Raw genomic sequence first — 18,267 nt, forward strand, 5'->3', positions numbered from 1 at the left:
ACACACACACAAACAGCCGTGTTCATACAGGTACCACGTTGCAGACACATGCTGCATACCTCCTAACATCAGGTTCAAATGTCTTCGGAGTTCAGAGGAAACGCTGATATTACCCAGGCCAACACCAGAGGGCAGCCTGCAGCCAGCAACAACCCCAGGTAGCTCACAACGGAGACCTCTGAAGCTCCCAGGCTAGAATGTATATTACATACAGTACAGTGAAACAAGAGATGGAGAGGGGATTTCTCTAAACAAAGGAGTAACGTTTAGGTTGTGCTGCCCTTGAGAGAGCCAGAGGGCAAACACTGAGTCAACAGCAGGTAGGGCTAGTTAGCTACATCTTTCTGGCTGCCAAAGTGTTCAGACCTGTACAGACAGATACACAGCAAAATAGTGATTCAACCCAGAGCCCAGAGTAGATCAAAATGAGGCTGAGCTCATTCTCTAAAGTCTCTGGCACTGGATATAGATTGAAATATATATATTATTAAAGGTGTAGTTGCAGCCATATTTATTGGCACCTTTGCACTTTTCATAAATAATTCGCTATTTCTTCTAAAAGAAGTGAAATAAATATTTTTTTAAAGGCGTTATTTGATTTTCAACATTGCAGAACTTAAGTTTAAAATTTTAATTGATAAATTAAATAAAAATGGCATTGACAAAATGAATAGCACCCCAGAGCGAGTACTTGGTTGCACAGCCTTTGGCCATGATAGCTGTAGTCATTGTTGGACATGATCTGACTTGAACCGTTTTAAATGCATAATCCACTTAGTAGTAGTAATACCTTGTTATTGGTTAGCATGTTGGAGCTGGAGACTGTTATTACAGTGGCAAAGGGAAGTACAGAAAGTCTCTATGTCCAGATATGTTAATAATATTTCTAAGGAAGTAGGTCGAGCCACAGTCGAGTCTCAGCTCCTGGTAAGGTCAGGCTAGTTTCTGTGGAACCAGGACAGTGAGAGATGTAGAGTTCAACATCGAGGTGAGCACAACAGTTGAAGAGAGAAGAAACCTCTAGGAGGGGGGCTAGAGGGGCCCATCCTAACAATAGTCCAAAAGTCGTCTTATCTCACCTCCCTGCCCAGGAAAATTCTGGACTCGGAGGACAAATCAAATCAAATCAAATCAAATTTATTTTATATAGCCCTTCGTACATCAGCTGATATCTCAAAGTGCTGTACAGAAACCCAGCCTAAAACCCCAAACAGCAAGCAATGCAGGTGAAGAAGCACGGACAAACATCAAGAGGAGGAACAGACTCAGTTCTTGCCCAGCGACAGAGACTGATTGTTTATACTAGACATACATTTGGTCACGTAGTGTATGTTATTAAATGTTTTTATTTAACTAGGCAAGTCCGTTAAGAACAATTTCTTATTTACAATGACAGCCTACCACGGCCAAACCCGGACGATGCTGGGCCAATTGTGCTCCGCCCTATGGGTAGCGTTCTCCTGGCAGCCGCCAAACCCAGATTCATCCGTCCGACTGCCAGATGGTGGAGCGTGATTCATCACTCCAGAGCCTTTGGTGTCCGACTGGATTTGTACCAGAACCTAACACCACCAATGAGCTTGCTGTACCTTTTTACTGGCAATATGGCCCACTCTTCAGCACCAAGCTGATCTAATTCTGCTGTTTTCAGCTCTCACCATAGGTTTTGGAGGAGATCTGGACTCATCACTGGCTACTCCAGAACAGTCCAGTGTTTCTTCTTGAACCATTCCAGGGTGCTTTTTACACCGTTTTTGGACACTGGTTTGAACATTGCACTCAAACACCTTGATAATGTGCTGATTTCATGATGTCTTGCACACATTCAAGGCAGCAAAGCAACCCCACAGCATTAACAAACTTCCCCCATATTTGATTGTAGGAAGGTTGCTCTTTTCTTTGAACGGTTCATTTGGTCGTTGGTGAACATAAGAAGACCTCACTGCTGAAGGAGTCAAAAGAAACTCACAGGGCACAGACGTCTGTTCAATGTCTAGTTTTGATTGGCATTTGGTTGTTGTGAATTCAAAGTGATATTAACCAAAAATGTCACCATTTCATTGGATTTAGGTTAAAAGTTGGGTGAAAAAAAAGACGAAACGCCCTTATGTTGATGACTTTTTGCAAATCCAGTCAGTTTTCCACGTTGATTCATAATCATCACGTCTATTTTTGGGGGGAGTTGAAATGACGTGGAAACAAAGTTGATTCAACCAGTTTTTGCCCAGTGGGAAGCCTGATTAGATTTTTTTTTTAACTCACCTAAAGAAGCCTACATCCTGGAGAAAATATTCTGTGGACCAATGAAACTAAATCAGAGCTCTTTGGAAGTTCAGATCAGCGTTGTGTTTACTGATGATCAAATGAAGCATTCAATGAAAATAACACCCTCCCTACAATCAAAGATGGGGGAGGTTTGTTAATGCTGTGGGGTTGCTTAGCTGCCTCTGGGACTGGGGGCCTTGAATGTGTGCAAGGCATCATGAAATCAGCAGATTATCAGGTGTTTTGTTCAACACAGTGTCCAAAAAACTGGGTCTCCATTGAAGTTTGTGGGTCTTACGGCAGGACAACGGCCTCAAATACACATCAAAAAGCACTCAGGAGGGGTACAGAAGAGATGCCGGACTGTTCTGGAGTGGCCTGCGAAAAGACCAGACCTGAACCACATCCAAAATCTATGGTGAGCTCTGAAAACAGCAGTTGGTGGAGGGAATATTGAAGAACTACAGCATTTTGCTGCTGGAAAATGGTGCTAATTGTTAGTACAAAGGTGCCGCAAGCCCATTGATGACAAGAAGTATTTGTTATTTTGGCCAAAGGCTGTGCAACCAAGTACTAGCTCCGGGGTGCCAATCATTTTGTCAATTGTCTAAATTAAAATCATAAAATGAAGTTTACAAAAATGAAATTGGTTTTGCAATGTTAAATCCAATAACAAGGTGTGGTGGCCAAACGTTTTTATTGAAGAAATAGGGAATTATTTAAGAAAAGTGCAAGGGTGCCAATATATTTGGCTGTAACTGTATATGTGTTATGTACATTTATACAACAGGTGGTTCTAATCCTGAATGCTGATTGGTTAAATCTATGACGTTAAAATGCCTATTTACTCTGTTCCATCTGAATGTACATACACACTTACTTTTGAAAGAGAGTGTGTGTGTGTTTAGCACTGACAAACTGAAGTTCAGGAGCCGATGAAACGATTAGGAAATGTCTTAGCTGCTACTTCTGCCACAGGGCATTTTGATTCAATCAAGAATTCAGTGATTCTGTTCATTTCCTTGCTAGCTGAACAGAATATCTGTACTGGGTCAAATAATTTATTCAAATGAATGGACAAATCAAAAAGCGTACAAGGAATATGAGTCCCAGGCATGAAGTGAGGTGTTACATGCATTGGGGAAATGCAGCCCTCATTCCACAAGATGCAAAATCCCAACTACGATGCTAATGTAGAAATGCACAACACGGCGATCAGGGATGCTATTAACATACGCTTAATCGGTGTGTGGTTAATTCTCAATACACTGTGACACTGCCACATATCTAAGAGTGCACAACAATCCACGTGATAGAAAGAAATCAGCTTTGAGAAACTGTATGAAATGATTCTCTTTCGTATGTTAAAGTAATTCCATTCTGTATGGACGATAGACATTGTGTCCGAAAAAGAGCGCTGCCGCTTTAATGGCACCCGAAAAATGCATGAATAGTGGAATATTACGCAATATTAGTGTTTGTGAAAATGCTACATTGAATTTATATTATTTGTGGATTTCTTTTATTTTCTTATTTCTGAAGCACATCGTGTGTTGAGAAAAGGGTTTGTGTTGGTTTTATTTATATAAATACATATTTGAACTGACAAATCACCTGCTACATTCCCGTATTTTCGGTTGTTGTTACTTTAAGTCCTCTGTGGTCACCTCTAGGGCAGAATCACTCCCACGCAAAACATCTCAAACAACCATTACTGCCGTATAAGACTTGAATATGCCCTTCAGGCGCTACATTTACAACAAAAAAACGATCCTGTTCTGAATGCGCCTTTGTGCAGATATCTCTCAACTCTGTACTCATTTACTGTCTGATCTCAACTCTAGCCACAAACACACACACTGAATGTGGTCTACTCATAGTGTCTATGGCATCATTTGCTTTGATAGTGAACGCTCGCTCTCCAGCTCATTCAGTCACTACAGTTATGGTACCTGTGAGAGAACAGCCCTGCTTACCATCAGCTCACTGTTCTTAAGACAGTGAAGCCAAAAGCTCACACTACACCCATAGCTGAACCATATGTACCTCTATTAAATGGTGAGGGTTTCTTAAAGATCTCCCCATGGCAAAAAATAAATAAAATCCCTTTTATTTGAATGGACAAATTGTCCCGAGTTGAAGTTAGATAGTCTGCGCCTTTACAGGAGTGTAAGTGAGAGGAGAACTAAATACTGTAGAGGAGAAGTACTGAGATCTGATCCTGGGGTGACTGACGGTTGTTAGCTGCTCTGCTGCTAGGTCCACAGCTCCTCTGTAATAATGATGCAACTGGACTCAATCAGCCCTGAATTAGCACGTACAATGGAGCATGAGGTAATGTCACGCTACAAGCATAACCTTTCCTCCAACAACGGCACCGACATCAAATAGCTGGCAAACCGCTGCTTCTCGCTTCCGATGTTCACTTTATACAATGGTTTCATTAAAAAGAAAATGAGAATGAGTGGGCTGGCCTTTTTTTAGAAGGAATTCTCCAATCTCCAGGCATCCTCACAGACAGCAGACAGAGAGACAGTGAGTGAGGGATCAGCCCTGCATACAGCACAATAAGGCCATGCCCTGCAGTGAGGTTGTCTTGTGTTCAGACAGTGTGATCCATCACAGGGTTACTCTCAGCTTTGTATTAATCTAGTTGAAAAATGCCTCAGCATGAGAAGGGGAGGAACAAAGGGAGTACATCCTCACTGGCTTGTCAGAGAGGCTTTCACAGGGCTGGGATTTGGCACAACTCAGCTGAAATATGCACCTCGACACAGAATGTACACCAGCAAGCACTGCCTCATCCCATTCGGTACAATTCTGATAGATTATAGCTGCTCTCTAGTAATGAGTTCTGTTAAACATGGTCTGAGAAAGCATTTCACTTGCATTTTGGTCAAAGGACTGAGCCCCGACAAATCCATTAGTACTACATGTTAATGTACTAGTATGTTAAATCAGTGCTTCTAAAAGAAAGTCAAACAAGCATGTTGGTTTTTTACCACTCTTTAATTGTACATTAAAACATTTCTCAGGAACCACGGGCAACAAGCACACCAGGTGTGGGTTCGCACAATGATGGTTGCACAGCCACCAACATCCCGACACAATCATTAAAAGTGGTATTATAAATCACCACCACCAATACCAGTTACCCACCACCACCCCACAATAATCATCTTTCTACTTCTTATCCATATCACCGGACAACAGTCTTGCTTTTATTAGACCCCACAGGGATCTGCATCATACTGCACATAGTCATCAGAACACACCAACAACGCATCCAACAAAGCAGGGCACTGCCCCAGTTCTTTAAAGTGGACAACACAGACAAGACACACACAGACACAAGGATGCAAGAGCAGGGATATAGGGGGATCTTTTATCACTGCACCTCACAGACAAGAGGCCAGAACATACAGTGCCTTCAGAAAAGTATTCACACCCCTTGACTTTTTACCAAATGTTACAGCGCCTGAATTTAAAAATGTATTAAATTGAGACGATTTTGTGTCACTGGCCTACCCACAATATCAAAGTGAAATTATGTTGAGACATTTCTCCAAATTAATTACAACTGAAAAGCTGAAATGTCTAGAGTCAATAAGTATTAAACTGCTTTGTTATGGTAAGCCTAAATAAGTTCAGGAATAGAAATTGGCTTAACAAGTCACATAGTCACTGTGTGCAATAGTAGTGTTTTTTTTAATGACTACCTCATCTCTGTAACCCACACATTCAATTATCTGTAAGGTCCCTCAGTCGAGCAGTGAATTTCAGACAGTTTCACCCATAAAGACCAGGGAGGTTTTCCAATGCCTCGCAAAGAATAGCTCGCACCCATTGTTAGATGGGTAAAAAAAAAAAAGACATTGAATATCCCTTTAAGCATGGTAAAGTTATTAATTCACTTTGGATGGTGTATCAAAACACCCAGTCACTACAAAGATACAGGCATCCTTCCTAACGCCGCTGCCGGAGAGGAAAACAATTACAGAGTGTAATGGCCGTGATAGGAGAAAACTGAGGATGGAGAAACAACAATTACTTCACAATACTGACATAATTGACTGAGTGAAAAGAGGGAAGTCTGTAAATAATAAAAAATATTCAAAAACTAGCTTCCTGTTTGCAACAAGGCACTAAAGTAATACTGCAAAAAATGTGGTAAAGCAATACAATTTTTGCAATGAATACAGGCTGTATCATATCCGGTCGTGATTTGGTCGTCCAGGGTAGGCCGTAATTTTAAATAGGTGGTGGCTGCCTCATGTTATGGATATGCTTGTAATCGTTAAGGACTGAGGAGGTTTTCAGGATAAAAAAATGAATGGAATGGAGCCAAGTACAGGCAAAATCCTTGAGGAAAACCTGTCTCAATCTGCTTTCCACCCGACACTGGGCGATTACTTCACTTTTCAGCAGGGCAATAACTTAAAACACAAGGCCAAATGGAGTTGCTTACCAAGAAGACAGTGAATGTGCCGAGTTACAGTTTTGACTTAAATCTACTTGAAAATCTATGTCAAGACCTGAAAATGATTGTCTAGCAATGATCAACAACCAATTTGACAGAGCTTGAATACTTTTTAAAATGGGAAAATGTTGCACAATCTAGGGGTGGAAAGCTCTTATGGACTTACCTAAAAAGGTCGCAGCCAAATGTGCTTCTACATACAGTTGAAGTCAGAAGTTTACATACACTTAGGTTAGAGTCATTAAAAATCGTTTATAAACCACTCCACAAATTTCTTGTTAAACTATAGTTTTGGAAAGTCGGTTAGGACATCTAATTTGTGCATGACAAGTAATTTTTCCAACAATTGTTTACAGACAGATTATTTCACTGTATCTCAATTCCAGTGGGTCAGAAGTTTACATTCACTGAGTTGACTGCCTTTAAAACAGATAGGAAAATTCCAGAAAATGATGTCATGGCTTTAGAAGCTTCTGACCACTCAGGCATCATACCGCTCAGGAAGGAGACGCATTCTGTCTCCTAGAGATGAACTTACTTTGGTGCGAAAAGTGCAAATCAATCCCAGAACAACAGCAAAGGACCTTGAAGGTGCTGGAGGAAACAGGTACAAAAGTATCTATATCCACAGTAAAACGAGTCCTATACCTGAAAGGCCACTCAGCAAGGAAAAAGTCACTGCTCCAAAACTGCCATAAAAAGCCAGACTATGGTTTGCAACTGCACATGGGGACAAAGATCGTACTTTTTGGATAAATGTCCTCTGGTCTGATGAAACAAAAATATAACTGTTTGGCCATAATGACCACTGTTATGTTTGGAGGAAAAAGGGGGAGGCTTGCAAGCCGAAGAACACCATCCCGACCGTGAAGCACGGGGGCATCAGCATCATGTTGTGGGGGTGCTTTGCTGTAGGTAGGACTGGTGCAATTCACAAAATAGATGGCATCATGAGGCAGGGAAATTACATGGATATATTGAAGCAACATCTCAAGACATCAGTCACGAAGTTAAAGCTTGGTCGCAAATGGACATTGACCCCAAGCATACTTCCAAAGTTGTGGCAAAATAGCTTAAGGATAACAAAGTCAAGGTATTGGAGTGGCCATCACAAAGTCCTGACCTCAATCCTATAGAACATTTGTGGGCAGAACTGAAAAAGCATGTGCGAGCAAGGAGATCTACTAACCTAGTTATACCAGCTCTGTCAGGAGGAATAGGCCAAAATTCACCCAACTTATTGTGGGAAGCTTGTGGAAGGCTACCTGAAACGTTTGACCCAAGTTAAACAATTTAAAGGCAATGCTAACAAATACTAATTGAGTGAAGTAAACTTCTGACCCACTGGGAATGTGAATAAATAAAAGCAGAAATAAATAATTCTCTAATATTATTCTGACATTTCACATTCTTAAAATAAAGTGGTGATCCTAACTGACATAAGACAGGGACTTTTTACTAGGATTGAATGTCAGGAATTGTGAAAAACTGAGTTTAAAGGTATTTGGCTAAGGTGTATGTAAACTTCCGACTTCAACTGTAGTTGACTCAGGTGTAAATATTTACGTAAATGAGATCTGTATTTCATTTTCATTAAATTTGCAAACATTTCTAAAAACATGTTTTCACTTTGTCATTATGGAGTATTGTGTGTAGATCGTGAGGGAAAACTTCAAACTTAAATTTTTTAAAATTCAGACTAACACAAAATGTGGAATATGTCAATGGGCATGAATACTTTCTGAAGAAACTGCATATATCCCAGCAACATGAGCACACACTAACATACAGACAGCCCGCCCCCTGGCTCTAGGCTCTCTCAATGCTGGACTTGGCTAAGGGACAAGAGCTCTCATCTTAAACCAGGAAATAACAAGAGCTCTTGGTGCATATGGGGCAGAGAAGCCAACACATACCTGAGCCTCAGAGAATATATATTGGTGTGTTATGTTTACACTGCAACAGCCTTATGGAACTAAATGTAACATTGCCAACAAGATGCCAACAGCCCAGGCCAAGGCAGTATAATAATGTAGTGTAATATCGCTTTCTTTGGCCATTTTCATATCCTTAATGTTATTAAACTACACTGAACAAAAATATATGAAATTGTTGCATTTGGTGAACAAGTGAACAAAGAGACAGAATGATTAAAGACCTTCCAGAGCTCATTAATTCCAGTGTCATGCTGCTCGAGTTGTCAGTGGTCTCTGCCCCATAGGCTAACTGTAATTCAGCAGATGTCAAGATTCATTTATTCTGATTAACCTCCTCTCACACCTATGATGTCGACGTCGAGGGAGGGAGGAGGCAGGGAGATGGAATCCACAGGTTTGTGTGTCAATGACGTTTGATCTAAGTTTCAATGGAGGTTTCAGAAAACAGCATGGCTCTTCTACTGCAGCAACAAAAGTTGTTAATGATATTATTGATGCCACAGGGCGAGAAACGGCACAGTCTCCCTTTTCATCGAGCTGTCAGAAAGGCATTCGACGCCGTTGATCATGACGCGTTGCAAAGACTTGGATAGGATCATCTGATCGGGCAGTCTCATGATTCAAAGGTTAACTATCAGATAGAACTCAGTGTGTTCAGTTTGATGTTGTGTCATCAATTGTCCTAACTAAGCTGTCAGCTGAAGTTGATTTTAAATGACAAGACAAACGTTATGGTTATCACCTCTTCCACGTATAGTCAGAGTAGCAACTTACAAGTACTTGGGTTTCTAGATAGATGAGTGTCTCACTTTCAAAACCCCACATCGAATGTCTTTGAGGTCAGGAAGAGGCTATTTTCGTGGCTGTAATTAATGATGGCGATTTTTTGTACATGTACGCTTCTGTAACCACATTGTCCAGCAGACAAATTAGGGGGGGGGGGGGGGGGGGGGGAGTATGCCAGTTCACTGCCCCTTTCACTTGGAACGAGCTTCAAAAAAGGTCCTGAAATGACAGGAGCTCGTCCCTTTAAATGAGATTAAAACTACGTTAAACACTATGATGGGAAATTAGGTGAGAGGGGGGTGTTGCGGTCAATGTTTTGACCCCTAGTTGCGCCATACTTTTTTTCCAACTGTAGTGCTTTGTGTTTTATTTTGTAAACGTGTCTGCAACTTTGTGCACTGCTATTTTGGCCAGATCTCTCTTGCAAAAGAGAATGTTCATCTCAAAACGAGACTAACCTGCTAAAAACAAAAGTACAAACAAATATGCAACATAGGTACATGCCAGGTAGAGTAGAGCTCTCATGCTGGAGTGGAAGAACCCAACAGAAACCACCCGGGGGGGGGGGGGGGGGGGGGAGAGGTCCCCACTCGCACAGCGAAACACATTTTCATGCCACACACACACAACCTCTCCAGGCACCCCCAACGAGACAGAGAGGTGTAGGGAAACGAGGGAAGGGTGAGGACAGCAAGCACCACAACAGTGACCACGCACAGAGTGACCATCACTAGAGCACACAGACCACGAGGCTGCCGTTGTCAAATGACGAGTATCAGCCACGTCCAGCACTTGGACTGACTCGACAGTGTTGACTGTGGAAAACTGGACGTGTGTCCTGAGGGAAAGGAGTCAAGAGATGCGACATCATTTCCATCAGTAAAGTGTACAGGTTCACCGGGGAGGACATGGAACAGCACTCACTGCCACACCGATAGGCTTTCACTCACAACTGCTAACTGTGCCAAAGAAAAAAGGAGCAGAGCGTCGTCAGAAATATTCCGCAAACAAGCCTAAAAGAAAGGTGGCCCCCGGTTTCAAAATGTCTGGCTGCTGAGAGAGACAGACCGAGCAGCCGTCTGTCAGTCAGTCTGGAGCCTTGGAAGGAGAGCAGAGCCCGTGGGCCTGTTCAAGGTGGGCATCAGTCACAGCACAGAGATCCCACTACGAAACCACGGTGCGATGACGTCATCTATGCAGACAGAGTAAAGCCCAGAGGGGCTTGGGGGAGCGGGGGTCTCTCTCTCTCCTTCCACCCCTGAAGAAGCTAACCGGGGCTCCAGTTGAAACCATGATGCAGCAATGTCCACATAGTCCCTCCCTGGTGAGATCAGTGAGGAGCCACACTGACAGGCAAGACAAAAACAGAGACCCGGAAAAGAACACCAGAACAAAATACATTTACATTTCATAGTCAAACACCCTGTCCCCCCCCCCCCCCCTCTCATCATTTAAAAAAACAAGCCGTCTTTAGGATCTTAGTTACGTCATCATCGTTGGTATCCTAACCTCAGGGAGGGTTGAGGTGAGCAAGCCGATCTGTAGAGTGACCCTGTGTGTGGCTCTTATAGACGCACGGTGTTGATTCTCAGCGGCTGGACGTTCTTGCCATTGGCGTGGCTCTGCCCAGGGCTGAAGTAGGGGCAGAGCTTGGCCGGGAAAGTCTTCTCCCTGTAGGTGTACAGCCAGGACATGTCGTCAGCATTGTAGAACACCAGCAGGCCCTTGGGGTAGTCCAGGTACACGCCCACCTTCTCCAGCTTGCTCTTGACGTTGAGGCGGGTCCAGGGCTCGGTGCAAGCGCTGTACTGGTTGCCGTCGTGCATGACGACGCAGTAGAAGCCGCGGCTGGGCTGGATCTGGATGCTGCCCTTGCGGCTGACCGTCTCGTTGGCCACGCCGATCATCCACTGGGTCTTCTCTGACACCATCACCTCCCAGTAGTGCACCCCGGAGCCGAAGCCCTCGGCCCCCAGCACAGACACCTCCACGTCGAAGCGCCGCGGGGAGTCCTGCAGGGGCTGGGGGTGCAGGTTACCATAGGCTACGATGGTGCAGTCATCTGATAGGATGAGTCTCTGGTGGGCTGTGATGGGGTCTAAGGTCAAAGCTGCTGGCACTACGGAGAGAGAGAGAATGAAGACCGTTCAAAAACACACCAGAGACGACCTGACAGGGCAAGCCCAGATAAAGCCAGTTAGACAGGATACAGATAAGGGCATATTCTTCCCTACTGTTTACCAATATGAGAAACATAAATATGCTATGAGGACGCTCCCTCCCTCAGATAGACACTAGCTCCAGAACGGCGGTGTCATTCGTTGCACTCCATTTGTCACCATCGCCGCTGTACTGTCTGAGTTTTATGCTGAGGCAGTGAAAACGTCCTGGCATCCCGTTTCAGCCAGTCACTGAACTGGAGAGGGGATCTGAAGGAAAGTGCATACAAATTGATTTTCTAAATGTTATCTTTAAAAGTGATTCATCAGGCGCCTGGGAGAGGACCAAGGACATTCTGTTTGGAGGGAGGAGCTGAGTCACTGGCACAGTGTCTGTCTGCAGTGGTCAGTCAGTGTCTGTGCCTGGTGTTTCTGCTCTACCAATCAAATGAGCCGGTGCTGCTGAAGGACTCTATCAGGAGGAGAGTAAGGGACTGTCATGGTGTTGGAATTTGGGATGACTGATGGGTAGCCTAATAATCCACTCTTGTAATACACCCTATTGCCCAACATCTACTGTAATCATATTTAAGGAAATGAAGACCTCATGAAGAGTATTTACATGGGCCATGTTTGGGACTGTTGGTTCATAACCTTCGACTTTATGGTACAAAAGGGAAACCGCTTATGGAGTAAGCATTCAAAATGACCTCGGCCTCCACTACACATCGATACTGTACAACGTCATGCAAAGCTATGGGAATGGAGCTGGGAGACGCATGTCTCCACAGCTCTGTGTTGGCTTGGCAGGGCTGGAGGCAGCTGAACATGTCGTTCTGTGGGTTAGGGAGGGAGTGTGGTTGTCGCACTGGGTTCAGTCTCTTTTTTTTCTGGTTCTATGGAAAAATGAGCTGGGAGAACAATAGCAGCTTGTTCTCCTCACTCACTCCCATACATAGAGCTGGTTTAAAACAGAACAGAGAAAGGAATTTGCCAAATCTCCCCCCTTGATCTTCAGTGTTTATATCACACAGTACAAAAACAGGTGGCCTTGCCACTAGCCAGCAGGCAGGACAATGTTTTCCCCCACGCAACAGCGTCGCCAGGCAGTGTGTGTGTTTCAATCAATTCATGAAAATGCCATAATCTCTCTTGCACACACACACACACACACAACAAACACAAGCGTTCATACACTCAAGTCACGCACACGTATGCCATTTTCTAGTTGGTAACATTTTCTAGTTGGTAACACTGGGTTTGAGAGAAGAGGAGAGGTAGACTTATTCCCCTAAACTATCATCTGCAGAGAGAGCGAGAGGGATGATGGGAGAAAGGGGTTTGTTGTTGTCACCGTGGCAGCCAGTGTTGATGGATCTGAACCAATTGTTCCATTTGGCAAGCAGTCAAGGGAGGCCAAGAAACCACTCGGCCTTCTCTCCAGCTTCAGAAGGCCAAAATGAGAGAATTGACAGAGAATTGAGTGCACCGTTTTAAATAACCTTCTGTGAGAGTGAGCGATGGCTGTGGGCTCAGGGAGAACAGGAAGAGGGAGAAGAAAGGAGAAAGATCTTCATCAGCTTTCCTGACAGCGAAGGGCATCTCAGCCCTCCAGCCACCATTTTCTCACAGAACTCACAAACATCCCAGATATTTGAACGCGGGATTAGCGCACACTGTGGGAGTCTTTTCCAAGGTTTCCAAGGCATCAATCAGAGCCCAATTTAAACCCAAATCTATGCTACATTTTTACATACGTGTCATTTAGCAGACGCTCTTATCCAGAGCGACTTACAGGAGCAATTAGGGTTAGATACCTCGCTTAAGAGCACCCTTTGGAGTAAAAAATCCAGGGTGGAGACAATGATTGGTAACATAACTGAATGATGTGCTGAGGTACTTGGGTGCATCGAACAATTCACAAGACACTCCTGGTGAAGCGAATGCTGTTACACAGTTGAATTATGTGAGGGTTAACGTAGATGGTGCATACCTGGTGAAATATCCTGAAAGAGAGACTTCCATATTGTGTACTGCAGGGGCCCCATGTACTTGGAGGTCGGGAAATCTTCATATGTTAGATTGGTCTCATGTATCTTTCCTTTTATCCTGTAGGTGGAGAAGAACGATCAATGTCAACTATCAATCTACTTTCACATCTCTTTGCTCTCTCTGAGAGACGTCTCTAGTCATTGCTCTATTTTCGCTGTTCGTTGTTGATAAAAGTATCTGTCAGATTCTGGATGCCCACGTAATATTCTACAGCAGTGTAGATTGATGGGTGATGGAGGGGAGGGGGGAGGGGGGGGGGGGGGGGGGCTGAAACGCTATTACAGTATCCACCCCCACATTAGTCATTCTCATTCCTCCCACATGCATCCTTGAACCCCCCCCCCTCTCAACCCTGCCTGGGAACCATTGGGCTGCACAGCTGTACACCGACAAGTCTGAGAAACATTGAAACAAAAAGTGATGCAAAGCTAACAATTCACCTGCTGTGAGAGTTACCCTGAGGAGAAAACACAACCTTGTCAAGTCTTTTCTCTTTTCTCACATTTTCCAAGGGTTTCTGCCAGTACTACACTTCCTGGAATCGTTGTGACTTCATGAGGAGGCAAACCTGTATATCAGTTCATTCTTCACTCATTCCTGTCAATGCCCTCTGGACCGTTTGTTAGAAAGTAGTCTTTTTTTTGCATTTCTTTTTTGTACTTTTGACCCTTTTTTCTCCCCAATTTTTGTGATATCTAATTGGTAGTTACAGTCTTATCCCATCGCTGCAACTTCCGTACGGACTCGGGAGAGGCGAAGAGCCACGCGTCCTCCGAAACATGACCCTGCAAAGCCGCACTGCTTCTTGACACAACGCTCGCTTTAACCCAGAAGCCAGCCGCACCAATGTGTCAGATGTGCCCGGGCCCGCCACAAGGAGTCGCTAGAGCGCGATGCGACAAGGACATCCCATCCGGCCAAACCCTCCCCTAACCCGGACGACGCTGGGTCAATTGTGCGCCGCCTCATGGGTCTCCCGGTCGTGGTCGGCTACAATTAGAAAGCATTCTGACGCAACAACCTTCCTCAGTCCACCCTTCTAAGATCTTAAATACTCTAACTCAATCCCTGAGCACCCTCTTTCCCCCGATTTAAAATAATGAGTCTGGTATATCAATGAGTTGCTTAACTCTGCACTTTCTCTCCAAGCTATCACTATTAGTATCACTATCGGTATCCTGACGATGAGCAGAATGGGTTACATTCATTACATTCAGGGGATGGTCTTATGTCGGGAGGGGAGTATAACATAACCTCAGACAGCGTGCCATCTTACAAAAGTTTAGGACTGTGGCTTTTTGGAAGAAGAGCTGATCCAAGGTCAGTCAGACAGTAAGCAGAGCACCTCTCGGAGGTGAGGGCCACGCCCTCCAGGAAGTCGTGGCGTCCCGTCTCGTTGAGGCGCTCCTGCAGGATGCCGATGCCCTCCTTGACGTCACGCAGCTGCTGGCTGAAGCGCTGGATCTTGTGCTCGATGTCGGAGAGCGTGCGCGCCGTGTCCGTCTCCAGCTCCTCCAGCATGGCCTTCTGGCGCTCTCGCAGGAACCGCTGCAGGCGTTCAAATGCCTCGCCGATGGTCGCACGCAGGCCCTTGGCCGACGACTGGAATGAGAGCGAGAGAGGGATAAGAGAGAGATGAGAGGTTGGTTATTTAGGATTAATGTGCAGGTTGTGCTCCAAGCATTAAACACACCAATAACAAAATGTATTCTGCCTCTGTCACTCTTAGTTGGATGAAAGTCAGCCACCCCAGGGCTTAAAAACCTTTTATCACCTAGCCTAACGATTATGTAAATGTGAACTCATTAATTGAAAAAAAAGCTGGCTACCAGTCAAAGGCAGGGCTTCTAAGGACATAAAATCCCCCTCTGCTGTTATAGATCATCCAACACTGATTAACTCAATACAAAATGTACTATCATAAGAACAGCCTATGCAGATCGCATTAGGAGTTAAATAGGGCAAAGCTCAGTGTAAGGTCGGGACAGTGGAAGTGTGCCGTTTTAATGGTGACACTGCTTGTGAGATGGAGAGCATTTTTTTAAGAGGCTGATGCTGTGGGGTCGACTGGGGACAGACTAGCTGTGTGTTCAAGGCAACATTTACAAGGCCTGCGAATAGTCAGATAAACGGATGCTATTAGAGAAAGAGCAGGGCTGTTGATAAGGTGGAAAGGAGCAGAAGCTGAGGAGAGAGTTTGATTAATTTATTTATAGTGTAGCGGAAATGAATCACCTCCAATGCTAACAGCAGTAGCGGACTAGACAAAACAAAGAGGATCTATACGCTCAGTCCAGTAACAACTGGAGAGGGAGCAGCTTCTCACTCAGGGCTTCTGTCCGTCTCTACAGAGGAAACATTATCTTTGTCGAACATTCTAAGCTCTGTTGTCGTTAGGGTTACAAAGCTCCCGGTAATTTACCAAAGTTACCGGCATCTTCAGTCATTTTGGGAATTAAATGAAAATCTACCGTTTTTCTTCTTCTTCCCCTTCACATTATACAACACACAACGCAGGATCACATTACAAATATTAGCCAATATAGTATTCATTTTGTTATATCTGTGTCCATATTGTCCATGAGTTTCTATTAGATAGGCTATTTTCTCTTGAACCATCTGGTCTAATTAATGAAAGAAACATTTAAATCAACAATGGCATTTTTTAAAAATTACCTCTGCAACGCATCCAACTATTGACTTTTTCACAACTGTCACCAGTTTGACATATTTATTTTACTACGTGTGTAAAAAAAAAAAATGGAATAAAAATACATATTTCATGCTGAAACACTCATATTTCAGTCCGTTACTAATAATGTTCTGTGCTATGTATTATGTCATGTGGACCCCAGGAAGAGAAGCTGGCGCTTTTGCAGCGGCTGATGGGGATCCGAATAAACACCAAGTATCAAACACCATTGGTATTCACTAAGTTGATGGTTTATAGGTGGATAATGTCTTGCAGTTGTTATTAAAAATGTACTATAAAATCTTATTGAATTATTTCATACATTTTACGTGTGATACAGCCACACAGAGGGCAAGAGATAAAGAGATACTGTCCCGACCTGTGATAATCTGAAGTACCAAAAAAGGCCACTAGATGTCTTGTGATAAATTACATGAAATCCTTGAGACACCAAAGTTCTGGTAGTTTACTGATAAACCAGTTCTAGAAGTCTCTGGGTTGTTCCACAAAAAGAGTGCCTTTTTGTGTCCCTTTGATATTTTAAGTAGAAATTGTAAACCAATGTGGAATATAACCTGTTATATTAAATGAAGTGCCTTTTAATATAGACAAACTATATTCTGGCAATCCGATCAATTGAACATATGCGGTGGTACTTAAGGAATATGTCGTCAGTTCGGTTGTCATCGGAGACATCCAATTGACGAAAAGCCGCATTTAACAAAATATGAAAATTCCCACAAGTGGTGTTTCCACCAAACGGACTTGTTGCGGATACAATTCAGTGCACACAAAAAATGTACTTTTCCGCTTAAGCTTTCATGTACCAAATTAAAATCTAAAAGTTCAATGTGTTTACGTCACATTTTCAACTGGACCGATAGACACAAGAACTGTTGCGTTAAATAGTAAACGTGCCTACTCTGGGTCGTTCGCTCTAGCCAACAGCTCGCAGATACACTGCAGGTAGGCTAGTCTACATGATTACATTATTATGGTTAAATGTATTTGAATTTGTCAAAACGGCAGTCAAGCATCAATCACATCACCAGAATAAGACCCTTGATATCTATAGGAGCATCAAGATCACTGGGCACTTTCACTATCCTGTGAAGTTCATCGTAACTTATTTCATCTGTAGCCTAATAAACTGCATGTTTCCCTGAGTCGTAGTGGGAGGACCACACACCATATCATCGCGACTTCCAAGTTGACGTCGATATGATGGTTTATATATCAATATTTGCTCATAAAAAAAGGTATTTCCATCACCATCTCACATAATACATTTTACAGACACAAAAAGATCCCCGATGTCGAACGATCAAATTCTGTCGACATCTATAAAATTGTACCGAAACGTACTGCTTCCATCACAGCTGTAGTGATTTAATATATCTGGCATGACTATACTCACATAAAAACAGTGTCTGGAAATGTGGTAAATGTAAAGCCCTAGTTATTTTATTGCTTTGACAAAGTCACCTCTGAAGAACATTATATATTTAAAGTGACTAGTGATTCATCTTATCACATGAAATGTCTGTCCCTCATTTTAAGTTCAATCTTGTTACGTGAGCTGAACTCTTGTTTCAATATGGTAAACAATTTTTTTTACTGAAAAGAAACATTGAATAGTCAACATAGTGTAAAAGCAGGTGAGTGGATTCTACTCTTTTTGGCCATTTTCTGGTGTTTTGTGGTGGAAAACGGAGTGGGTCGAGCATAACGCGTCAAACCTGTTACCAACAGGTAGACAGGCTAGAAATGTTTTAACAAGTTCATTATAAATATATATTTTCTTAAAGTTTGTATTAAATTGCCCCGCTCTGTTGCACACAACAAGCTTCCATTCCCCCTGTCACAAAAGGATTTATGGCTGATTTAAGATGAAAT

At 43.3% G+C, this 18,267-nt stretch overlaps 1 protein-coding gene across 2 annotated transcripts in view; it reads right to left on the bottom strand.

The window, feature by feature from the left end:
* Positions 1-6,375: 6,375 nt before the first annotated feature.
* The window catches only part of trim62.1 (tripartite motif containing 62, tandem duplicate 1), a 46,547-nt gene continuing 34,655 nt past the window's right edge, over positions 6,376-18,267 (bottom strand). Inside the window, exons 4-6 of one of the 2 annotated variants that reach the window (XM_021609379.3) lie at positions 14,956-15,281; positions 13,621-13,736; positions 6,376-11,587 (exon numbers count right to left, since the gene is read on the bottom strand). In XM_021609379.3, the coding sequence (XP_021465054.1) occupies positions 11,034-11,587; positions 13,621-13,736; positions 14,956-15,281 (996 nt within the window). In that variant the 3' untranslated portion in view covers positions 6,376-11,033. The remainder of the gene's footprint in view (positions 11,588-13,620; positions 13,737-14,955; positions 15,282-18,267) is intronic. The other variant, XM_021609380.3, reaches the window with a different exon arrangement.

This window comes from Oncorhynchus mykiss, chromosome 7 (assembly GCF_057628025.1).
Source record: "Oncorhynchus mykiss isolate SJ-2025 chromosome 7, ASM5762802v1, whole genome shotgun sequence".
NCBI classification, from domain to species: domain Eukaryota; kingdom Metazoa; phylum Chordata; class Actinopteri; order Salmoniformes; family Salmonidae; genus Oncorhynchus; species Oncorhynchus mykiss.